Source organism: Mustela erminea, chromosome 4 (assembly GCF_009829155.1).
Source record: "Mustela erminea isolate mMusErm1 chromosome 4, mMusErm1.Pri, whole genome shotgun sequence".
NCBI classification, from domain to species: domain Eukaryota; kingdom Metazoa; phylum Chordata; class Mammalia; order Carnivora; family Mustelidae; genus Mustela; species Mustela erminea.
Genome location: NC_045617.1, coordinates 149,927,564 through 149,952,786, shown reverse-complemented (window position 1 = coordinate 149,952,786; position 25,223 = coordinate 149,927,564). Strand labels below are relative to the sequence as shown.

The window sequence follows — 25,223 nt, the reverse complement described above, 5'->3', positions numbered from 1 at the left end:
ATTTTTTTTTTTTTAACCAGTTAATGTACCTTTTAAATGAATTTGTTGAGGCAGTTTTCTTAGAATAAATTACATATATCTAAACATATGTGTGAGTTTGACACAGGTATAAACTCATCAGGCCGTCACTACAATAGGAATAATGAACGCAGACCACCCCACTCCGGCAACCACTGCCTCTTGTCATTATGTTTGTCCTTTTATGAAATCCTACAATACAGGCTCTCTTTATACGTTCACCCACATTATTATTTTGAGATTCACCTATGATGCTTGAATCAGCAATTCGTTTATTTTTATTGCTAGATAGTATTCTGTTGTATGGATATACCACAGTTTGTTTACCCATTTGCCCATCCATGAATATTTGTTTTACCTCCAGTTATAAATAAAGTTGCGGTGAACGTTTGTGTATAGTCCTGTGGGGATATATTCTTTCATTTCTCTTGGGTAAATATGTACCAGTGGAATGGCTGGGCCATATGGTGGGTTTATATTCAACTTTTTAAGAAGAAACTACCAAACTGAGGCTAGTATTACCTGCATACCTAACAGTATAGGGACATTATGAGAGAGGAAGATCACAGGTCAGTCTCACTCTGGAACATGGACATGAATTATCTTGAAAGTTAAGAAAATGAACGCAGTCACATGTAAAATGAATTGTAAGTCATTTGGGTCTTGAGTTTATAGCAGGATTGCAAGGCTGGTTTACCATTAGAAAATAAATCATTCCACTTTGCACATTAAGAAGGAAATAAACCACATGATCACCTCAGTAGAGACAGAAAAAGGTTTTGCTAAAACTCAGCATTCCATCACCATCAAAACTCCAAGCAACCTAACAGTAGAAGGTAATTTCTTTAACCTGGCATCTTTGAAAAATTGTCACCAGCATCAATCTTTAATGTGAAATATTGAATGTATGCAGAATAATGAAAACATTCTGTTTGAGATTGGTGACAAATCAGGGACACTAACTCTTACCACTTTTTTTTTTTTTTAAGATTTTATTTATTTACTTGACAGAGAGAGATCACAAGTAGATGGAGAGAGAGGCAGGCAGAGAGGGAGGAGGAAGCAGGCTCCCCGCTGAGCAGAGAGCCCGATGCGGGGCTCGATCCCAGGACCCTGAGATTGTGACCTGACCTGAAGGCAGCAGCTCAACCCACTAAGCCACCCAGGCACCCACTCTTACCACTTCTATTCACGATTATGGACTTCTGTGTGCGGCATTCCTTGCCTTTCTCAGTCATGAGCAAAAAAGGGAGCACAAGGCCCCATGACTAGAGAGGAAGAAAGAAGCCTGTCCTTATTCTCAGAGGATATTACCTACAAAGGTAAGTTATTAGATTATATGGATGTATTACAATGTAATAGCTTGTAAGAGCTAATAGATGGTAACATATAATAACGGCCTGGGAGAATGAAAATACGAGCTGTGGAGGATGTGTTACCCGCAGTGGGAAAATGAGAGGCCTGGGGGGTGCACCTCTGCTAAGCTTCCATCCAAGGAGCCCCTTTCTTTTTTACTCCACAGAAGCCCAAGAATCTGATAGAAAAACTTTATTTACTACACAGTTTTCATTTCTTATTTTAATCGGCCATCAATGGTCTTCACTGAGGAGCTCTGAGAGCATGTCATACAGTCCAAACCAAAAGGGGCTCTACTTGGCTAAAATTCTCCTGCTCTGCCTGCCTGTCTGACCCTGCCCCCTCCATCCCCCTGCCTCCTCCAGGTCCTTTCTGGAACTGAACTCCAGGTAGAGTTGGTTTCTGGCCTGAGCCAGGGCTGGTGGATTATGAGACTTTGAAAGCTTTTTTTGAAGATAGAAATCATTTCTTTCTCTAGACCTCTAAGTACTTCTTGGGGCTTCTAAATGAGAACAGTAGCACAAGGACACTGAATTTTGCCTCAAAACCCCAAAGCCCTTTAGGGCAGTCATGCACAACTCTTCTGCTGCCGTCACTGCAGACATTACAGCATTCAGTCCCACACTACTTGGTACCCGCCTCATGAGATTAAAGGTTAACATATTGTTTTGGAATATGCCCTTGGTTTGTTTTAATCGGATGTGGTAAAACACACAGGATTTGACTGTCATGAAAGAAGTTTTTGTACTCACAGATCCCCAGAAACAAAAGCCCTGGCATATGAGGAAGTACCAGGGTCAGGCAGGGGGTGGGGGGAGGGGCTGGGCAAGAGCCTTCGGTGTGGTTTTTGTGGGAGGAATGAGTGAGGCAGGGCAAACAGGCTTAGGACTGGGAGGTTTAAAGGGTTCACGGCTGTCCGCAGTGATCTGGTACCTGGCCCTGGGATGACTAGGGCAGGAGAATAGTGGCCTAGAGCACAGGAACTTGATGAGGAAACCCTCTGGAGCAGGAACTCTGGACTGGCTGGTTTGCATGGAAAAGGCACAGTCACAGGGGTTGTTTACTGCCTCTGGGAACTGATTAGCCCTCGGAGACAGGGACAGTCTTTCTCTAGGGTTGACAAGGCCCCAAGATGTCAAAGCATCAGGAAATACAGAAAATAAAAAATGTGATTAAAATACACTCAAAAAGCACTGCGTACGAGGCATGACATTTGGCCTGCACATAATAAATTGTATTTGTCATTTACATTACATATTTGTAGCTCCTGGAGGGGGAGTGATATACCATATCATGTGGTTAATAGAGACGGAAGGAATCCGATTCTGATATTCCTACCTAGTTAGGGCTCAGTCTGTTACATCATTCCACCCCTCACATGGTGTTACTAATTCCTAACCATCTGTGACTGTTAACCTTTGCTCACCTGCAGTAACGGGCTCTTGTGTGGTAAGGAAACTTTTTCTTTATGGTCCCATCTCACAGATCAGATCCAAGTAGCCTTAGACTAAGACTCTGTTTTCCCAGATGTCTGAGCTTCAGGAGGTTCTGATAAACTCTGGAGTGGCTTTGGAACACCCCTCCAGCATGAGAAGAACAAACGATCTAGACCCAAAAGAAAACATGGCAGGCTTATTTCAGAACTCCCTCCTGAAAGCCTGACACATCCATCCTGCAACCAGGGTAAAAGTGAAAACTAGAGGCCAGAAGAGCTTTGCTACCCCTGGGGTCCTTACCTTCCCTGGGCTACCACTGGAAAGCTACCACTGGAAGACGTCAAGACTGATAGTGACATGTGAGATCGCATAGTTCTCTGGCTCACATCCTGGTCAAGACAGAGCCAATGAGGACCAAAGGTGTTTTGGGAGTCTAGGGCTGGATGATGAGAAGCGGAAAAGGCAAAGAAGCCGGGGAATAAGAGGAAAAGGAAGGTGGTGGGGAGGGGGAAGAAGGTAAGAAAGAAGCAAGCAGGAAGAGAAGAGAATACTGACGCTCACAAGCTGCCTACCGCGGACAGCCATCTTCGAACCCATCACATCCGGTTCTCACGAACGAGCAGGTGGCTGTTAGTGCGCCCGTGATGTCAATACGGAAGTCAACACAGAGAGAAAATAAACAACACGCTCTTTGTTTTCCTAATAATCCCAAGAGCTCCAAAACACAATTTATTTTCACTATTCAATGATAAAAACTCACGGAAGACAGGAAGAGAGTAATGAGGGAGAGAAGAACCTACCGGCGATGTTCAGGAGAAAGGCAATTCAGGGAATTCAGGAGCAAAGCGCCGGGAAGTCATGAGCTGTTTAGAAGCCATCACGACATGAATTCATGATGAAACGGCTGCTGAGTGAAGGCTAATCTCATGTAGACCTCAGCCTCTTCTAGGAATAAATCACTTATTAATTAAACAAATATTGATGTATTTTGAAGTCCATACACACCTCCTGTTACTTGGGACAAAAATGAACAACTTCGGCCTCTGCCTTGAGAGGCTTAATTTCAATCATGTCAATAAACAGAACTCCTGTCTGTGCATCTACGATTCCCCTGACTGTCCCCCACACTCTCCATGCTATTTGGTGTGCAGATGCGTTTTTCTTTTAAGGGTTTACTTATCTATTTGAGAGTGAGAGAGCATGAGCATGAGGAGGGGGTAGGGAAGCTGAGAAAGGGCCTGATCCCAGGACACCGAGATCACAACCAGAGCCAAAGGCAGCCACTTAACTGTCTGAGCCACCCAGGTGCCCCACATGCTTTTAAAAAGCTTATAGCAGAAAGGGATGAGGAAGAGATAAAGCCACCACAGCAGGAAACTGGTGCAGTATTACCTTTGGCAGAAGAAAGCGATGCCATTTAACACCCATTTGCTTCTGTCTTTTCCAACAAGGAAAAATAATATTTATCCCTTAAAAACATTAACTCATTTCATCATCACACAATTTTTAAAAATTTAAAATAATCTTTATGCCCGGGCACCTGGGTGGCTCAGTGGGTTAAGCCACTGCCTTTGGCTCAGGTCATGATCTCAGGGTCCTGAGATCACGCCCCGCATCAGGCTCTCTGCTCAGCAGGGAGCCTGCTTACTCCTCTCTGCCTGCCTCTATGCCTACTTGTGATCTCTCTCTGTCAAATAAATAAATAAAATCTTTAAAAAAACCAAAAAACAAAAAAATAATCTTTATGCCCAACAGTGGGGTTCAAACTGACAACCCCAAGGTCAAGTGTCACATGTTCTACCAACTGAGACAGCCACACACCTCCGAAAAATAGTATTTAAAGTGGAAAAAGAGGGGTGCCTGGGTGGCTCAGCCATTAAGCATCTGACTCTTGATTTTGGTTCTGGTCATGATCTCAGGGTTGAGAGGTCAAACAAACGCAGCCTTGGGCTCTGAGCCCAGTATGGAGTCTGCTTAAGATTCTCTCTCTCCCTGTCCCTCGGCCCCTCATCCCACACTCACTCATGTGCTTACTCTCTCTCTTAAACAAATCTTTAAAAAAAAAAAAAAAAAGACTCAGGGTACCTGGGTAGCTCAGTGGATTAAAGCCTCTGCTTCAGCTTGGGTCATGATCCCGGGGTCCCAGGCTGTCTGCTCAGCAGGGAGTCTGTTTCCCCCTTTCTCTCTGCCTGCCTCTCTGCCTACTTGTGATCTCTGTCAAATAAATAAATAAAAATCTTTGAAAAAAATTTTAAAAAGAGACTCAAAGTCTCAAAGTAATTAAAATAAGCATGGCATTGGCCAGGATAGGTAAACAGAGACATCAAACATAACAGAGAGTTTATGCTAGTGTGGACACCTGACAGAAGAGAGGATGTACTACAGGTGGGGGTGGGAGCGAATTTTTAGGTAAACAGTTCTAGAAAAAAATGAGCATAAGTGTATTGACCAGCACTTCATCATAGAGAAAAAAAATCTGCTTGAGTTAAAGACTTACATGTAAAAGACAAATGTATACAAATTTTAGAAAAGTATAAAGAAGAGTGTATTTGTAAGCTTGGGACAAGGAAGAATTTCATAAACATGAACAACATGACAGCAGTAAGGAAAAAGATTGACCAATTTGACAGCATTAAAACTTTTTAAGTTAGTTCACCCACCGACACCATAATGAAAGAAAAATGGCATTTATAGTTTGTGGGGTTTTTTCCACTGATGTCCTTTGTCAGGCTGGAGAGGTGTCTTTCTGTTCTTGGTTTGTTGAGACTTTTCATCAGGAAAGGGTATTGGATTTTGTCAAGTGTTTTTCTGCATCTATTGAAGTGATCACGTGGTTTTTGTTTTTTATTCTATTGATGTGGTATACTATAATAGCTGATTTTTACATGTTAAACTCACTTTGCTTTCCTGGGATAAATCCCACTTGGTCATGGTATATAATTCCTTTTACGTGTTACTGGAGTTTGTTAGTATTTTGCTGAGGATTTGTGTCCATGTTCATAAGAAACATTGGTCTGTAGTTCTCTTGTGATATTTTTGTCTGGTTTTGGCATCAGGGTAGTAATGGCCTCATAAAATCAGTTAGGAAGTCTTTCGTTCTCTTCTATTTTTTAAAAGAATTTGTATGGGCCAATTAGCTCAGCTGGTTAGAGTGTGGTGCTGATAAAAGAATTTGTGGGAGCACCTGGGTGGCTCAGTCAGTTAAGCATCAGCCTTTGGCTCATGTCATGATCCCAGGGTCCTGGGATTGAGCCCCATGTTGGGCTCCCTCTGCCCGTCATTCCCCCTCCTTATGCTCTCTCTCTAGCAAATAAATAAAATCTTGTAAAAAATAAATAAAATCTTTCAAAAAAATAAAAGAGTTTGTAAAGAATTGATATTGATTCTTCTTTGAACGTTCGGTAGAATTCAGCAGTCAAGATGCCTGGGGATGGTCTTTTCTCTGTGGGTAGTCTTTTGGTTACTAATTCAATCTCTTTGTATATTATAGATCTGTTTGTATTGTCTAATCTTCTTGAGTTGTTTCAGTAGTTTGTACTTTTCCGAAACTGTGTCCACTTCATCTGAGTAATCTAATGTGTTGGTGTACCGTTATTCACAGTATCCCTTGATAAGCCTTTTTATATCTGTAAGGTCAGTAGTGATGCTCCCTTCCTTCACTTCTAGTTCTAGGAGTTTCAGTCCACCCTCTTTTATCCTTAGTCAATCAGCTGAAGGTTTGTCAGTCTTGTTGATCTTTTCAAAAGGCCAGCTTTCAGTTTCAATGATTTTCTCTATGGTTTTCTGTTCTCTGTTTCACTAATTTCCACTCTAATATTTATTTCCTTACTTCTGCTTGCTTAGATTTAGTTTGCTGTTTTTTTCTGGTGCCTTAAGGTTACATTATTAATTGGAGATTTGTTTTCCTTTTTAACATAAGAATTTATAGCTGTGTGTGTTTTTCTAAGCCCAGTGTTAGCTGCATCATATAAGATTTCATATGTTAAGCTTTTCTTTTAATTTATCTTAAAGTATTTCCTGTTCTTTTGGTTTTTTTCATTAACCCATTTGTTATTTAAGAGTATATTGCTTGATTTTCACATAATTGTAAGTTCTATCAAGTTTTTTGGTTATTAATTTCTAATTTCATACATTGTGATTGGTGAATATATTTTGTATTATTTTGATCCTTTTAGATGTATCAAGGTTTGTTTTGTGGCTGAGTATATGGTTTATCCTTGAGAATGTACCATGTGCACTTGAGATGAATGTTTATTTGTTGTTGGTGGAATGTTCTATAGATGTCTGTTAGGTCTGGTTTATAATAGGATTCAAATATTTTTTTGTTGTTGTTGTTGATCTTTTGTCTAGTTCCATCTATTATTGAAAGTAAGATTCTGGGGTGCCTGGGTGGTTCAGTTAAGTGTCTGCCTTCAGCTTAGGTTATCCTGGGGTCCTGGGTTCGTGGCATTGAGACCAGTGTCCGGCTCCCTGCTCAGTGCGGAGTCTGTTGCTCCCTCTCCCACTCCTCCTGCTCATGCTCGTGTTTCCTCTCTCGCTGTGTCTTTCTCTGTCAAATAAGTAAACAAAATCTTTAAAAAAAAAAAATTAAGATTCTGAAATCTCCAACCATTATTGTTGAATAGTCTTTATTTCTTAAAGTTTTTGTTTCGTGAATTTTGGTGCTCTTTCATTGGGTGCATATGTATTGACAATTGTTATATATTTCTGATGGATTGATCCTTTCATCATTGGGAAATGTTGTTCTTTATCTCTAGAACCTTTTTGTTTGTTTTAGTCTATTTTGTGTAATGTTGGACATAGACATTTCGGCATTGTCGTGGTTGCTGTGCATATGATGTATCTTTTTACGATTCTTTTATTTTCAACTATCCTATCTTTGAATCTAAAGTGTATCTCCTGTAGACCACATACAGTTGTATCTTTTTGTTTGAATCCAGAATGACAGTCTCTGCTATTTGATTGCTGGTTTGATTCATTCACAACTTAGGTTATTTTTGATATAGTGGTATTTATATCTGCTGTTTTACTTTCTGTTTTCTCTGTGTTGTTGGAAGGGCTCTCCAGGCCTCATCTTGGATCTCCTGCAAAATCACCCCCACCGCATTGTACTGCGTCAATCACAAGATCAGGTCACATCCAAGAGGCGGAGAAGTAGACCCCAGCTCTTGATGGAAGATCCTGCAAAATTCCCTTGCAAGGGGACGCGTGGAGAGATGGGAGGAATTTGTGGCTGTTAATTAACTGATCATGTATTATCTCCTTTGTAAGTGAGGTAATTCACTCCGTGAATAACCTCTGCGCATACGTCCGCTGTACATCTGGGTGAGTCAAGTGTTCCCTGTCCCTTCTTTTACCAAGCGTTCCCCTGGCCGGTCCCTGCGCCCTGTTTGGAGCCTGCAGGGCCTGGTGGGCGGCTCGGGGCGGGGAGCCGCATCTGGAGCAGGCCTGAGGGCGCGGAGCCTGCGGACGAATTCCCGCCCCCGTCGGGGTCTGCGGGAGGCCTCCCGCAACCGGCCGTCCAGACGCAAGTCTCCCCGCTGCAGTCGGAGGTGGTAAGGGTCAGCAGGTTTTGTGCGTCTGACACCCGCGTCTCCGCCGTCACTGCAGGCCTCGCGGAGCCGGGCGGTGCGGGTGCCGGTGCCGGTGCCGGTGTGGCCCGGAGGCGCCGAGAACCCGAGGCAGGGAAGGCAGGTGCGGACAGGAGACCGTCCACGGAAAGACTTAGCAAAAACCAAGACTGCCCAGATTTCGTGGAGTGAACAAATCAAGCGGAGGAGTATTTTTCGGCCATTTTTATGATTTTTAGTGACTCTGGGCCCGAGTCTTTGTCTGACTGTCCCGTCATCGCCGAGCTCGCTGCGGTGAGCAGTCGTCGAGGCAGCGGTGCCGACTCGGCCGGCGGGGGCGGGGGCGGGGGCGGGTAAAAGCTGCTCCAGGTGAGGCTCGAACTCACAACCTCGGCATCGCCCAGCAGCTACTGTCTTATAAGTACCGCGCGCTAACCGATTGCGCCACTGGAGCCGCGCGAGTGTGGGCCGCGGAGGCGTGCGTGATCCCGGGCGGACACCGCGCGGGGCGGTCGGTGCAGCGGACGCAGCCTTCCACGAGCCCCTGCGTCCGTGGCTCCCGCGCGCTCTCCCCTGCCTCCGGGCCGCTGGAGGCGCAGGGTCGCAGGTGCGCTCCGACCCCCGCGCCTCTCCTCCCTCACACTGGAATTGGGAGGAAGGAAGGTCACATGGGCCTGTGGGTGCCCTGGCGGGAGGGGAGGGGACGGGAGGGGAGGGCAGGGGAGGGCAGGGGAGGGTCCCACCCCGGGGACAGATGCCACCTGCCGGGCGCAGTGCGTTCCCAGCCGTGGTCCCCGCGGGCCTTGCTCCCGCGCAGGCCACCTGCCCCCCCACCCCACCCTTTGCAGCTGGCTTCTAGCCTCAGAATGGCAAAATACGGTACTGCCCTGAAGCCTTTTGAGGGCGGGTATTGCCTAAGGAAGCAGCACTGTTTTGCAAATACAGAGCTGCAAAACGGGCCAAGGAAATGCAGGAAACGACATGAAAATTACTTGAACATTTTCTAAGGTCTCAGGCTCAGATCTTCTCTTTACTTGTGCTGTGGGTCATTTCACACCGTTGGATGAAGGTTTTCGCTGGAGTAATTTTGGAGCGTGCATGTCTAACTGCACATTCACACACGCTCTATGTAACACGTGTGCGTTTATGTATTATTTTTAATTAGAAAAAATTTTAATTTCTACTCCTTTACTATATCTTATTGTGCAGAAGACAGTCTTGCACACATATCTGAGATAACGTGTGGTCACATACTGTGTGTAAGGGCCAGTCACCGCAGGCGCAGCGGCCCATCTGTCCAGAGTCCGCAGCTTATGGGGTCTCCCTTCCTGACTTCTACATTAATACTTGAAAGTTAGAAATGTCATGTGCAAGAATTGTTAAAGGGGCTGTAGAAAATGATCACTTTATTAAATATTATAGTTGTAGAAATGGAGTATATATTTTTTTAAGGTTTTAATTTTTATTGGTGTGCCCCAGTCTTTCTTCATGTCTTTCCTTTTAAAAAAGAAAATACGTATTTATTTTAGAGAGAGAGAGGAGGTGGCAGAGTCATGGGCAGAGGCAGAGAAGCAGACTCACTACTGAGTCCCCACACGGGACTTGATCCCAGTTCCCCCAGATTATAGACCGGAGCCACGCAGAGTCGTGGCTTAACCACCTGCGCCACCCAGGTGTTCCTGGAGTGTAGTTTCTTTGAGAAATGAAAAACCAGGAAGTTAGTGGTAAATCCCACTTACCGTTGTTGGCACATCAGTATAGGCCGGCAGGGAAAATACTGTGATGACCTGCCTCTCTGATACCCAGAAGACATTCTTGTTCAAACTTTAATGCCTTCCTGTGTTTTCACTAGATGAAGTACTCATCTTCTGCTGCTTTTCATTCTTTTCCATATTTTACATCAGAGGATTGGTACAGCCTTTAAAACTTCATTAAGAGGAGCAAATTCAATATCCACTGATTTCTTCTCAAAAAGCATTTTAACTCCTCAGATAGCCTGGCTGTTCCACTCTCCTGAATACTCTAGCCATGACAAAACTCAATAGGACACAGGCAAATCCAACAAACAGAAGAAGAAATCTACTGAGTTTTGGAATGTTTGGTGCATTCAACCCACTAGGGATTGTGAGCCCTAAGCTGTAAACAGGACGCTGGGTGCGAGTCCTTCCATAAGATAGTGTCCAAGCGAGCTGCTGTCTCTGATGCCCATGTTCTTCGGCCATAGAGCCTGCACTTGGAGGTGCCAACAGTAACATCGTCAGTGACTCTTCTGGTGATGAGGAGGAGAGAATGACACCAGCAGCGCAGACACAGTCACTGCCACAGGTACACCCAGGATGGGTCCTTTAGCTTCAGGTTGGGACACTCGAGCGCTGAGAACAGGACTCAGTTCAGTGTCTCCATGTTGGTGGCTGCAGGGGCAGCTCTTGACCCCCTGTATTCTTTTATTTTTATTGAACCCTGTAACCTAAACTATGTCCCATGACGGTCAAGCTAGAGGAAACACGTAGATAGCCCTTGCTGTCGGGTTGCACCTGTTCTGAGGACTGAACACGTAACGACTCATTATTCTACATCCTTACATTATTCGCAAGAGACTGTGTTCAAGCCACCCACTGATCTGTCCCAATTTAACTGGATGCCTTTGACCTGTCTTCTGATAGAGAAGACATTCGGTATGGAGGTTGAGGTTGAGGACCCGTGCCCCAGAGCAGGGCTGTCTTTCTGATCCTGTCTCTTCTCTTCCCAGGAATTTCCCAGCCCAAGCTAATGAGTGAGCTCAGTTCTTGGTCCCGGGGAAGAGCCAGAGGTCTGACCAGCCCATCGGTCCTCTCTCATCTCTGACCCCAAAGCCACTAATATTGTCTTCTGAGTAGGAATGTGGCCTTCCTAGCTGAGAAGTCAGTCTGTGACAGGACGACATTCCCAGAGGGTCAGTGTCCTCCACACTTTCTGAGCAGACGCAGGTGCTCTGTGAGCCGGAGGTAAGGGTCTGAGGTGGCAATGTCCGGGTGTCTAGAGAGTATGATGAGTCAGGGGAAGACTTTATGATGGTGTTCAGGTGATGTTTTTTTTAACTAAAGGCCCCAAAAGTGTTAAACGTAACCTTATTTTCCACATATTTCTTTAAAGACTCCAAGGATGTAAGTTCATCTTTTCTGACAAAGATCCCACAGCAGGGGTAGCAGTGTCAATCCGGGCTGTTCCCTGGTTTAGTCTGAGGCAGGTGGTTGCCGTCATTTCCCAGGACCTTCCCTTTCCTCTTTGTAGGAACAAACTGGTGTGTTACACGGAGAGACGTTTGTGTGTCCTGTTGGCCCTTCTGTCACTCTGCCTAGGAGGACGGCTGCATCTGCTGCCTCGGCGGCGGGTCTGGGCATCAGCGTCAGGCCTTCCACTTGGCCTTCTCTGCTGCGACAGCTTGTACGCCACATGCGAAGAGGCTGGTGCAGCAGGTTTGCCCACTGCGGGACAGGAGAGATTTCTACCAGATGCATCCTTGGCCTCAGTGGATGCACCGTGAACTGGACCTGGGCCTGGACTCCGGCTGCTTGGTCCCCACAGCCTCCGTTCTCACAGGGGCTGTGGCGACACGTCAGACCCTCCGGTATCAACGGCCGCCTGGATCTTATTATGTCCAGCAGTTCTTGAGCTATAACGGTATTTCCCCTTCTCGGTTTTAGGGTTGCAGAATGAATGGTCAGAAGTCCCTTTAGAAAAGGAATGGGGAAGTTACTTTCTACGTGTTTGTGGTGGTGGTGCAGGTCGTACCTTCTCAGGACCTGAACCTCTCCTTTACTCAGCGATGCTGGGTCTGAAAACCGGTCCGGGATCGGAAGCTGAACAAGGTTTTGTGATTTTATGTGTGGCTGGGGCTGCTGCCCTCAGCCTCCGGTGATCCATTCTTGGTGTCTGCTGCATGGACAATGGTAACCTGTGCTGGCTGTTACCTACCTTGCTCTAGGGAAGCTGTGTTCTATGCGTCATCTCCAGCACTCTAGAGTGACCCCCCCCCACACACACACACACAACTGTCACACTCTGATGCATGAGTGCTGCCGTCTCTGGCCCGGATCGTTTTGGGATAATCCACGTTGCTAACAGCGAGATTACTTCAGCAGAATCTCCTTTAAGCGCAGGTCTTTCAAGGACACTTGCCACATATCTTCTCCATGATCCTACACTTCTCTTTTTATTTTCTCAAACTCCTGCAACATCGTCATCAGTGGGTTTCCAGCATCACGCTGTAAACCCGCTCTAGCGCAGACGCGCCTCTCAGCTCTTGACCCCTCCTTTCCGCCATCAGCCACGACAGTCCTGGCGTTTCTGCTGCATTTAGTGAGAGCTGTTTCTTTTTCCAGTCTGGAGAATCCAAACAGTGTGTTGGTTTCTTGCCAATGTGTGAAATTTCTGTGCTTTGGGAAAATCCTCTAATACCAGTGAACCCTCCTGTGGCTGACCTTCTGCCTCATGCCCCTTGATCCAGAACTCTTCGAATCTAGTTCTAATTGGGTTGGGGGCAGAGCCCGTAACATTTAGCAGAACAGAAGCATCTGTGTTGTCGTCAAGCAAGAAGGACAGGCTTACCCTTCATAAGGAGAACTGGGGGTCTTGGAAAGTCTGGGGTTTGGGTGTTCTAATGCAACCAACCAGATGTCTCCACCCAGTGTCTCAAGTTCTCTTCTTTTCCAATCAAGGCCATGGCCTAGGCACAATTTAGTTGGTGAATTTAACCTTCTTTAGAGATCTGCTCTTCCTATGATTAAGTCTTGGACCTCAACCATAGCCTCTTATGCCCTTGGGTTGCAGGAGATGAAAGGGTCTTTACCGTCTCCCTCCGGGGCACTCTGGCTTCCACAGGTAGCCTTTAACTGGTCAGAGAGCGCCCTCGGCCTTCAGTCATCTTGAGGGGACGTGACCTCGACCCAACCTGTCATTCCTGACAAGGGCGAACAGTCGAGAGCCCCCAGGTGACAACCTTGCACAGATCTGGGCGGGTAATTCCTTCTGTCCGAGGGCTTCAGGTAGTCTGGGAAACACGCCGTCTGTCATGGTCACAGCGAGGAGGAGAGAGACATGAGACAAGTTTGAGCACAGGCTAGGGTACAAAAACCACCACAGTCATGCCCGGTGCTGCCGAAGACATTTTATTAGGGACAGTGCAGGGCTGAGGAATCCGCGGGGGGGCGGGGGGAGCCCATCCTTCAAAGGATGCCTTGCCCAGGTGTCTTAACCTGAGTGCGCTGGATGGTCAGACAACAGGGAAGTTTCTGTAGGATCTAAAGTAGAGAGAGGCTCTGGGTCCCTCTGCCATGGAGATGCCCTTCTCTCCATGCAAGGCTGTCTCCTGCTCCCACTCCTCCACCAGAATGACCAGTCAGCGTGCATGCGTGTGCGAGGGGGTGTGTCGCGCACTGATCTGAAGGGACTTGGAAACTGACAGTACGTGTCTGGTCTCGGGGAGGGCAAGTGCTGCGAGGTGGGGCTGAGGCTGCCTAGCCGCCTGCCCTCTGTCGCTTCTGCACCTTCAGAGTGGACAGAGCAGGGGGAACATTCCGTCTAGGAATGTTCTTCTTCAGGCCGTGCCGGCAGGCTGAGCCATCCTCCGGAAGACTGGTTTTCCTTGGATGGGGAGGAGTGACTGAATGTGTAACAGAGCTCTGAGGATCTGGGGTTTCCTTCTTCTCCCACATGGTACTCTCCCAGGGAGGAATAGCGGTCGCCTCCCGCATGACTCTGCTCGGTGGAGAGTGGGGTCGCTGGGATGGAGTGATCTGGGCAAGGGGAGGCCGTGTAGGAAGAGGGTAGAGAGACGCGGCCTTTTTTAGAAGGTCTCCCGGGAAGAAGCAGGGCGGCTGCTCCCCCGTCGGCCGCCCTATTTACTGTTGGGCTGTTTCAGGTACTCCAGGATGTCTGCCCTGACCGCGCCGACGGGAGTCCGGTGGGACCAGCGCATGACCGGGACTCCGTCAGGCCCCACCAGGAACTTCTCAAAGTTCCAGCGGATGTCGTGGACCTTTACGGGATCCCAGGATATGTGTCTCGAAGATCCCAGAACCTCCGAGGGGTGAGGGCAGGAGAGCTGCAACAGACAAACAGCATCATTTCTGGTATTTTCACCCAGAGGGAATCCGCTCCCTCCCATGCCTAGACATTCTGATTTCCCGCGATGCTTCACAAATCCTCCGATTGCCACCGTGCCAGCTATCCAGATGGTTGTAGATGTAACAGCAAAAGTCTGTTTGTTTCCTCCTCTGGGCCCCTGTGACCCCTGTGATCACAAAGCCACACCACTGTAAAACACGTCACCTCTGTGACTGTCCGTTTCCTTTTCTGTGAAGCCAATGGTTTAGGTTAGAATGCAGTTTCCCAGCTCTTAGGGCTCCTGGGCCAGTAGCATTCGAAAAATATCTCTGGGACCGACATGGAGTTCCAGCATTTTGTTTTGTCAAATAACAAAACTTTAGAGAAACAGCATCACTTCATCATTTAATTTTTTAAAAAGAACATTGTAAGAATAAATTGCATATAGGTCCGAATCTTAGAGTAACGGGAAGCCCGATGAGTCAGTGGAGTTTATGAAACCTCCTTACACAGTGCTGTTTTCTTCAGTTTGCTGAGGGTGTATAAACATCTCTATCTGGGCCAGCGCTGGCTCGCCATCCAGCATTTAGGAACAATTAACAGCTGGTGGTTAGGGACCCTCTCAGCCCTCCGCTCTCCGGATCTAAAAGTCAGTGATTCATAAAAGGCGCTTATGACATGGTGTTAGCCTGTTGGTTTCTACTTCCCCCTCTCCAGCAGGAACCCATCAAGGACCAGAGACTATGTCTTATCCTTCTTCTTCTTTTTTAGAATTAATTTATTTGACAGAGAGAGAGTGAGAGAGGAAACTCACTCATGCAGGGGGAGAGGGAGAAGCAGGCTTCCCACTGAGCGGGGAGCCCAATGCGGGGGCTCAATCCCAGAACCCTGGGATCATGACCCGAGCCGAGGGCAGGCACTCAATGACTGGGCCACCCAGGCACACCCCCTTCTTTATATCCTTAGCAAACTGCCTCATACTCAGCAAATGTACCTTGAATGAAGGAATGTCAGTAAGCAAACAAGGGTGGTCCTCGGAAACACGACCACTCTCCGCAGCCCCCTCCATCATGAAAGCCGGAACCCCAGACATACTGACAGATTAAACCGCAATCTCTATGCGAACGTGGAGCCCTCTTGCCAAGAACCCAAGGCCACTTCCAGGCATGAGCCTTGGGTCCATTCCCACCGCACCAGCTCTGTGCTAGGAATGCTAGGGAAGAAGAGGTTTGGGTCGGTAATTCGCTCACCTTCAAGAAGGTGAAGACCTTCTGTTCTTTCTCGCCATTCACATCCCCCTTCTCAAAGAGCTGGAAATTAGGTACGTAACCTCTCCCTGGACGGACGTGCCTGCAACGAGGTACAACATTCCCAGGAAGCTCCAGCACATTTGCGAGCAAGCTAAGGCGGGCACCGTGGGGCCACGGGAGGGACAGGGAGAAGGACGGATGTGGAAAACAGGGCTGGGAAGGGAAAATAAGGCCATTTTGGACTTCGGGCCCCCCGGTTCCCATAATTTTTCTCTGTTCCGCTGGGCCCCCCGCGCTGCTTCTGTTCCGCTGTGTCCGTGTTCCTGCACCTCTCTGGTCCCCCAGATCTCGGTCCCAGGGAGAAGGAGGTCTCTGGATGCCGCGAGACTCACATCAGGTTTGGACAAAGCTGATGTCCGTTTGCAGGTACACCTAATCCCCACCCTCCCGGGAATCCCCACTAAGAGAGGCGCTGGAGGCTGGAGACAGGAGAAAGCTCGCCGGATTGCAAGCAGGCACTCACTTCAGCCCCGGAAGGATCTCCGAGTTGTCTCCCGGTTCCTGCTTTCCGAACTGGTTGCAGGGAAAGCCCAGCACAACCAGGCCCACGGGCATCAGCTCCTCCTGAAGTGCATTCAGTTCTGTGGGGTAGAGAAGGGGCAGTAAGGAGGCCGGGCTGGAGACTCTGCCTTGCGGAGAGAATGATCTGGTCCATTTTCAAGGAAAGAGAGGGCTCAGGAAGGGAAAGTCTGATCGGAAAGACTCCTAGTGGCCGGGCGCGAGTTAGATGCTAGAGCTCCTGACACGCCTTCAAAAGCCCTTTATCGTAAGGGCCCTATTATATTTCCCAAGTGTCTGGCACATCAGAACCGGCTGAGGGCCCTTCCTGAAAACTAGGGATGACCAGGTGCTGTCCCAGAGAATTCTGTGAGTCCCTTCTGAGGCGGCACCCCCAGTCATCGTTACTATTCGGAACCTCCCCAGGTTCCTGTTGACGTAAGAGGTGCAAGTGCTCGTGGAAAGTGAACGGAGGTGTCGTTAACAGGTAGTTTCAGCTCGACAAGACGGAAGTGTTCTGCAGATCCGTTTCTTAAGAATGTGAAAACACTTAACACTACTGACCAGTAACAGGAATGGCTAAAATTGTCAATTTTGTGTCGTATCTTTTGTTAACCACACACACACACACAAGGTCTTGCCTTCCGTAGTGAGTTAATTGCTGGACTGAAGATTTCCTTTTTAAAGGAAAAGACACCGATGAGAATGGGCTGCTTTCCTCCGTACAGACTGGGTGTCCTGGGTGGAACAGAGAAACCTGACAGGTGCAAAGAGAACCAGAGAAATCCCAGGCCCAGCTTCCTGGTGGTCTTCAACCACCCACAGGATGTGAAAGATACGTTCTGCCTAACGGTCCTCACCGACATGGCAAAACTCAAGATTGCGCCCGCCTTCTCTCACTGTTTTCCAGTTTGATTGCTCAGATTTTTATCGCCAGCACTTTCTGGGCTGGATGACTTCAGTCCCCTGGCAAACACCAGCCAGTGCCCCTCAGGTTCTGCGCGGCCACCTGGTCAACTGGTACTTCCTGGGTCCTGTTCTGCTCCTTCTCTTCCTCCTCTCCCTTCCCTGGCTTTCTTTCCTGCTTTTGCACAAGCTAGAGATCGCCGTCCTGATTCCATATGGTTCCTCAGTACCTCCCTGCGTCCTTGCCCGTCTTTAGTCACTGCACATGATCACTTCCTTCCGGGCGAAAGACAATAAATTGGGGATCCTGTCTTCCGGTCCTTAAGCAACCACTCTTTGGTGTCCTGGTCTGTTATGTACAGAGTGGGAACTGAGTACACTGACTTTTGAAGTCACTATAAACTGGTGAAATGCGTTATGGTCCAACACAATGTTATTCAATCTTAAAAAAGAATGAGGAGATGGTCTTCACTCTAAAATACTTTTATTAAAACCAAAAGCGAAGTGCAAGTAGTATTTATATTATTCTGCCGCTGGGGGGTGCAGGAAAAAACCCTCTATCTGTGTATTTTGTACACATGATAATACCAGTCCTCTAAAGGGAGGAAGAAGGAGGCAGAAAGACTTCTCACTCTAGATTTTTGATTCCTATAACTTGTGAGACTTGTGAATATATTACCTATTAAAAACATAATAAAAAACAACAAAAAATGAAGTTCTTGTTAGTTTAAATATAAGTCCCTCTATTTCTGGTAAAATTCATCCTATTCATTATTTTTTTTTAAAGATATTTATTTATTTATTTGACAGAGAGAGATCACAAGTAGGCAGAGAGGCAGGCAGAGAGAGAGGAGGAAGCAGGCTCCCTGCCTAGCAGAGAGCCCAATGCGGGACTCGATCCCAGGACCCTGAGATCAGGGCCAGAGCTGAAGGCAGTGGCTTAACCCACTGAGCCACCCAGGCACCCTCACTAATTTTTTTTAAAGTAGGTTCCACATCCAGCACCAAGCCTGTAGCAGGGCTTGAACTCACAACCCCAAGATCAAGACCTGCACTGAAATCAACAGTTGAACATTTAACCAACTGAGCCACTCGGGCACCCTTCATCCTGCTTGTTGCTGTCAAACGACGTGGTCTGAGGTATGAGAAGGATAACGTCCCTCCCTGGGTAAGGCAGACAGGGGGCGTCTCCGTCCAGGAGACACTGAGCTGGGGCAGGGAGACCCGCCTCCTTCCCCACCTGCTCTAGCCGCTCTCAGCAAACGCGGCAGCATGTATGAAACCCCAGCGCCACCCCTGCTTTGTAGGTGACCTGTAAAACCCTGGGAGAGTCTCACCAACATGGATCCTGCCTCTGATATTTACCAAGAAGGCTTCTGGAATCTGTGGAAGGGCTCCTAGCCCTCCGAGATTTGTCGATTCTCCTGGAACGCTCAGGAGCAAAGCAGAGGCAGGACATAGGGAAGAAGTCAGCAAACTTTCTGTAAAGGTCCAGAGAGTGAGCACCTTAGACGTGGCCGGGCAGGCGGCCTCCATCATCACTACCTCAACTGCTCCCCTTGCCCGGAGACGTGAAATGTGTGTGTAAGTGCAGGGGCAGGGCTGTGTTCCCATAAAACTATGTTTCCAAAGGCAGGCCTGCCAGACCAGGCCTACGGGACTTTGCCGGCGGACTCCTGACATCAGGGAAGGAAGTCACTTGATCACGAGGATTGATTTTGATGTGTAATGAGTCTGTCATTCTAATTATGATTTAGAATATAATGAGCTAGAAAATTCAGTCCCAAGGAGATGTGGCTCTGAAGTCTTACCTGGATACTGAGCCGTCAGGCCGCAATAGGTGGCCACATTGACAAGAAGAATGAGCTTGCCCGCGTACTGCTTGAACTGGATGAGCTCGTTTCCGTTCAGAGTGAGGGCTTCATAGTCGTAGATGGTGCCTTTCACGTCTTTGTAGCAATTCATCTGAAGGGTTAAAAAAAGGATGATATTAATAACAACAGTTTCTAACATCTGTGTGTGCTGTCAAAGCGCTCAGACTGGTGCCTGTGTTACCTGAAAACGAACCAGGAAACAAACAGGAGTTGTCTGCGGGTGTATGACAGGATTGAGGCTTAGTGTTGTGACTTGGAAGCCACTGGTTTTTGAGCAACAGTCCATCTCCCTGTCCTGTTACCCTGGGAGAGGCAGGAGAGCAGGGGATGCGCTGAGTGAGCGGAACGGAGCAGAGACCCGTGAGCTGAGATGGGAGCCCTAGAAGGACGTGAGGCCGGAGAGGAAGGCGCGCTGCCTTCCATGCCTCTGTGCAAATGAGGCGGCTCGTTGACTCTGGGTGGAAGGTGTCCTGCCTGGATCCCCCAGTGAAGGATTGTGTATGTGGTGGAGAGAACTCTGGGCTGCGAGTCAGAAGCCAGCTCTGCTGTCGAGGTCTCTTGTGAACCTGGGCAGTCATGCTCGGCCCTCAGTTTCCCCGCTGGTAAAATGAAGACATTATCTAGATTCCAATCAGGTCCTCAGGGCGCCTTCCCCATTGAACGTTCTAGAACCTGATCTTAGCTGTGCCTTGAATAGTGTTCTCCATCCTGTCCCTATCTTGCTGGTGTGATGGTCTTCCAAGACACTGCTCTGAAACTGACTGTAGCTCCCCCCGGCGGACATGGAGGGCACAGGCCCACCTGTGAAAGCCACTGAAACCTGTCCGGCTGCACCCAGCTGCCGCAGTGTGAGCCCCTCAGCCCGCCCGTCCTAGCTCGCCTTCAGCACGGCTCCACCTGACCTGTTCCTCCCCAAGTGTCCTCAACTCATCTGGGCAGAATTCCACCAACACGAATAAATCCCGTAATACAGAAATGAATTGTCCAGGACGTCCTCGCTGCCTGTTCTTTGGTTAAATCTCTCTCCAAGGCAGATCCCACCCGATTCTTCCTCCACGCTAGCCACATAGGGTCCAAGAAGGACCCCTTTTCCAACATTGGGAAAGCTGCTGCCAGTTGCTCATGGAGTACAGGGAGTATGAAACAGAAAGTGTGAGACGGAAACCACCAATCTACATGGTGAGAAAAAGGCCGAGGAACTGATCTGAGAAAGGGAAGAAGGTCATAATCTGTTAAGGTAGGTCCAGGCTTAAACTAGGAGGAAGCCAGGCTCCCTGGAAATCCAATGGACTGGAAAGGATTTTAGCCAACCACCACCTGTCCAGATGCAACACAAGTAAAACCAGACTTCCTCCAGCCTTCTAAGCCAACTGCTTCTTTACTAGCTCACCAGGCTCTCGAACTTGCTCCCTGCTCCTGGGCAGAAAGGTGCCTTCTCCACGCATTCTTTTGCATGTTCCCCGGAGCAGAACTGAGACAGGCACAGAGAGAACACTGTGTCAAAGCATCCATCCGTTCCATGGTGCTGGTTCTAACCTAAATATTTTTAAGAATTTTTCTCTTATTTTTTTCCTTTGCTGCTGCAGTGGCATTTACTGAAAATCACGTTGGGTAACTAGGGTGTGGCGATTCAGAGAGACTCGGGACCTGGGGAGCCCTTCTCAGGCCAGCTGGCTCCTACACTCATCGCTGCTTCAAGCCTATTTAAGTCTGTCTGATACATCTCCAATGCCTCCAGACTCAGCTTTTTATGAAGCAAATGTTACAGCCCAGGGCCCAGGGTCTAATACCCAGTTAGGCAGCCCTGAGAAACAGAAAAGCCACAAAAATTCTCAAAAGTGGAGCATCAGCCAGGAGGTCCTCCCATCAATTTCAGAGAGGTAGGAAGGTCTTACCGGCGCTGCCCTTTACGGACACATTCTACGTGTCAGGATGACTGCTCACCCGCCCACGAGGGACATACTGTTGCCCACAGATTTCAGATGAGAAAGCAAGCAGAGGCTACCAAGGCAAAGGGACTTGTCCAAGACCAGAATTGACGGCTGCACTACCCAGATGAAAGGTTGCCGGCCTCTCCCTTTATGGTTCCATTTTGCCTCCAGGTCACCCATATCATTGCGTCCCTTCCCACGGCTGCACCCCCCACCCCACCCCGCAGCTACACACGCGATGGCTGCCCCCCCCCCCGCAGTTGCACCCGCGGTTCACCAGTAAGGCGACTGAGCCATGAACTGGGACTAGACTGGGGCCAGAATCCAAGACTCCCGATTCTAAATCCAGTTGCTTGAGGGCCTCCAATGATTGATTAATTTATGTGTTTGAGAGGGAGAGCGAGAGCGAGAGAGAGAGAGAGAGAGAGAACATGCGCGTGGGAGGGGGGAGGGGCAGAGAGATGCAGACTCCCCGCCGGGCTCAGTCCCAGGACCCTGAGACCATGACCTGATCAGGAGGCAGATGTTTGACCAACTGAGCCACCCATGTGCCCCAGACCTCCAGTTATTTTGCCTGCATTTTATGTTTCTCTGATTAACTCTCTGACTTTATCCACCCGTAAAACATCCACACTGGTTTTCTTCCTCCTCGTCCTAGCTGTCCCGCTGAGCTGCAGCCCAGATGACATAGCCCACCCTCTCCTCCAAACCCTGCCCCCACCGTGACGCCCGCTGCCTTTCTGCACCTTGGGCCCAGCGCTGACGCAGGTGCCGGTGTGGCCACCCTGACTAGAGATGCAGGAGAGCAAGGACCACAGTAAGGAGACTTCCCTCCCGGTGTGCAGCTCAAGGAGCACCCGTCTCTAGGGTCCAAGAAGAGGTCAGAAGAGAATAAAGCCTAATGGAAAACCACAAGAAGAAAGAAAGCAGAAGTCAGAGTCTTACAAGAAGGACTGGAGCAGGACAGAGCAGTTGCTCGGCCTGTCTGGAGGTCACTCACCCTCGTCCTATCAGGCCTGGCACGGGTCTGCAGAAAGCCGACCAGCAGAACCAGTGTGAGGAGGGAGGCTCTCAGCTGCGCGGTCATGGCTGCGTGTCTGTGGCTCTTGTCTTCCAGGCCAAGATCTAGCTCGCCCCAGTGGCCTTCGGATACACCAGCCAAGACCGCGTAGGCCAATCGCAATGCGTAAGGACTTCTGGGCCGTGAGTGGGGACCTAGAATTTAAACCACACCCTCACCCACACACTCCCCATGGGCACTTGGTGCTCACCGGTGCGGCACGGACCTGGGACATATAAATTCTGGCAGAATCATGAAAAGGTGAGGGCATGCACCCACGGTCCTTGCAGATTACTGTGTGTTTTACCTTCATGGGGAGTAGGGTGGATGCAGACAAGGCATCCCCAGCTTTGCAGTGGGGTCCCTGCAGACAGCTGACAGAGACAGCCCAGATTCCGTTCCTAATTGCTCGATGGGTGGACCACGTAGGACCTCTCCAAGGGAGCTGGAAGGAAACTTGGCCCGAGGAGGGAGAGATACTCTCAACCTGGGCGAAGGAAGCCCCTTTCTACGTTCATGACCAACTGCCTTAGGGCTGACAAGTCATCAGGAGAGCAGCCAGCCCTGCAGACACGGCAGCAGGCACTGGACCCCTCGGGGTCTGAGCTGGGAGACGGTGTTCTCCTCACCCATGATCAAAGATGCATTCCGCGTTTATCAGATTGGCCAGCGTTGAAAGGCTTGGAGGCACCCGGCATGGGGGGCGTGGGTCCAGCCTAGGCGGCCCTTGGGTACCAGACTGGGGAGGGGGACCGGCCGCCGCCAATCTTCTGGGGGATAGCCCACCATTCGGAGTGCGTAGGCGGTTCTTTTGAAAGTGCTCTTCATCTGGGGAAGCCCCAGGGCCAGAAAAGGACAAGGACAGGAGACACAAATGCCTCCAGAAGAAAAATGCTGCCGTGTTCGGCTGCAGTTCTGCTCACGCGGGGACTGGATGGGGGACACAGACTGGAGCCTAGGAATTGGGGGATTTCCCGCTTACCTGATGTATTGAACCCCCGCCTCCCAGGGAGTCTACTTTTGGTCCCCACGTGTGGGGTCAGAGTTCATCGCACTCCTGAATTCGGGACCACTTGTCCTTGCAAGGCCCCTCTCTAGTTTCGTGTATTGTTCCCAGACTTCAGCGCCCACTCCCTCCCTCCCCCTCCCCACGGGTAAAGTATGTCTCGTTCTCCTATTGTTTGTGTTCTTGAGAAACGCGGGCGTCCCTCATCAGGTTATTAGTCCCTTGATGCTTAAAACATCATTTAGGTTCGCCCCCATTTGGACGTCAGATTCAAAGGGTTGAGCTAACCAAACTCTTAAATTGGTGGCACTTTATCATCATTAGGCTGTGCAGTGAGTGTCTTATTATATACATATATCTCTTAAGTAGTCGCCACACCAAGCTCGAACTCATGACTGTGACATCAAGACCTGAGCTGAGATCAAGACTCGGACATTTAACCCACTGAACCACTCAGGCATCCCTTATTATATTAATTTTTTAAAAATTGTTTTTTGTCCCCAGTCCACTCCCACTTTCCCAGCTGTTGGGGGACTTGGTGAGGAAAGAGCTCTGCATCCTGGAAGGCTGAGGGCCCTGATGACAAGAGGCGAATGAGTAAAACAAGGGGGAAAGTTCGTGGGCTGGCTGTCCCCAGAGTCTGGAATCCCACCCGGGGCTCCTCAGGCCAAGGTGAGTGACAAGGAGATGCTGGGAACTCTGGGCTCCTTGAGGAGGTTGTCTCACAGCCTCCCATCTTGTCCCCCGCCTTCCCACAGCCTCCCCCGCAGAGGGTCTTCAAGCCAGGGTGCTCAGGTCACTCCCCCTGCCCTGCTGTAAATTCGTCTCCCCTCAGTGGCCTCAGGGCCACACACAGAGCTGCCACCCACCGCTGCCTCCTCCTCCTCCCAAAAACTCATGTCCCATCGGCTCCGGCTCCGTCCTGTGAGTTGCACATTCCTGAGCTCTCTTGGAAAACAGAAGCTTTTTGTTCTCCCAGATTCCTCATCTCTTCTCAGAGGCCTCCAGTCTAGTGGTAGGAAGGGGAGAAAAGGAGCCCAAAACAATGACCTCTGACCCGGCCCCAAAGCTCCCTGAGCCCAGGCAGCTGAGCCGGCTTCCGCGGGGTGTGTCTGCCACCCCTGCTGTCTCCCCCACCGGTCCCCTCTCTCTGCTCAAAGCATGCACGAATGCTGGAGTTAGTTGGAAGCTGCAGCTTCCCTAATCACGGTTTTAATTGTTCCTGCCCAAGCTGCAGGACTTGGGGCAACTTACCCTCTGCATCTCTGGCTTCTACTTGTAAACTTGGGAGAATAACATGAACTCAACAGGGGTAAGTAGAAGAAAATGAAGATAATTCATTTCAGCGCCAAGCCCTGGACGTGGCCCAAGGTAAGCACGCCGCATGTACTCAACAGGTGAAGAAACCAGCGCGCAAACAGAAACACCCGTTTCCCCAAAGTCCTGTGAGCGCACACCCTGCTCCCGCACACTGTTTTAAATTCCTTCCCTTTTTGCCATTTTATCTCTACTCAGTGCACAGGAACTCCCAGAGGGGAAGAGAAACTTGCATCATAAACTCTGCATCATGGGTCAGATCGAGCGGCTAAAATCTCCCCCAGTCCCTGTGTCCCACTGCCGTAGCCTCCCGGAGACAAGAACCCTGTCCGGGAGAAGTCTCCGGAAATCTCCCCAGGAGGCCCAAGGGTCACTTCCTGTCTGGGTCCACCTGCCCCTAGCAGGGGCCGCTGCGATCAAACCCCACCGTTTCCTTCCTGGAGAGTGGAAACCATCTCCGGCTCGTGTTCTCTCTTCCAGGCTCTTCCCTTCCTGCAGCCGCTGGAGCCTCTGGACACCTGACTGCTGACCCTGCACCACTGGCAAGGTCAGGCTGACCAGTGAGAGGGCATCGGAGCTGGACACGCAGGTCCTGGGGCTCTCGGGAGGAGGCAGAGAGGCAGGCAGAGAGGGAGGGGGGAAAGCAGGGCCGCCTGCTGAGCAGAGAGCCGGATGCAGGGCTCCATCCCAGGACCCTGGGATCATGACCTCAGCTGAAGGCAGAGGCTTTAACCCACTGAGCCACCCAGGCGCCCCCGGAATACAGTTTTATCAAACAAGATTCCCAAGTGGAAGTGTTCATGACCTGAGCCACAGTTTTAAGGCGGGAAGCCTGTCCGGATCTAAACTGCTGCACT

General features: G+C 49.2%; 1 protein-coding gene, 1 long non-coding RNA gene, 1 other non-coding gene and 1 pseudogene across 3 annotated transcripts; 1 reads left to right on the top strand and 3 right to left on the bottom strand.

Annotated features, from left to right (window-relative positions):
* Window positions 1-1,283: 1,283 nt before the first annotated feature.
* On the top strand, window positions 1,284-11,365 carry LOC116587692. The gene is made up of 2 exons (XR_004284574.1): window positions 1,284-1,340; window positions 11,130-11,365. It is a non-coding gene; the product is annotated as an uncharacterized LOC116587692 (long non-coding RNA).
* Window positions 8,742-8,834, bottom strand: TRNAI-UAU. Its single transcript is given in 2 exon segments — window positions 8,742-8,777; window positions 8,797-8,834. It is a non-coding gene; the product is annotated as a tRNA-Ile (tRNA).
* LOC116587673 lies at window positions 10,299-10,789 on the bottom strand (annotated as a pseudogene).
* A 2,146-nt stretch (window positions 11,366-13,511) lies between the features above and the next one.
* On the bottom strand, window positions 13,512-24,359 carry GPX5 (glutathione peroxidase 5). Its single transcript, XM_032338243.1, has 6 exons — window positions 24,304-24,359; window positions 21,984-22,198; window positions 18,990-19,143; window positions 16,238-16,355; window positions 15,715-15,814; window positions 13,512-14,462 (listed from the first exon to the last, which is right to left on the bottom strand). The coding sequence occupies exons 2-6, from the start codon at window positions 22,068-22,070 to the stop codon at window positions 14,256-14,258; spliced, it is 666 nt and encodes a 221-aa protein (XP_032194134.1). The 5' UTR covers window positions 22,071-22,198; window positions 24,304-24,359; the 3' UTR covers window positions 13,512-14,255.
* Window positions 24,360-25,223: the final 864 nt, after the last annotated feature.

What these genes read in the sequence shown, in the direction of transcription:
- GPX5 (XM_032338243.1), bottom strand. Translation starts at nt 22,070, where the DNA reads ATGACCGCGCAGCTGAGAGCCTCCCTCCTCACACTGGTTCTGCTGGTC. An exon ending in CCAGGCCTGATAGGACGAGG is followed by an intron (nt 19,144 to 21,983) that starts GTGAGTGACCTC and finishes TTAACCCTTCAG; the next exon opens with ATGAATTGCTACAAAGACGT. An exon ending in AGGTCTTCACCTTCTTGAAG is followed by an intron (nt 14,463 to 15,714) that starts GTGAGCGAATTA and finishes TGTCTGTTGCAG; the next exon opens with CTCTCCTGCCCTCACCCCTC.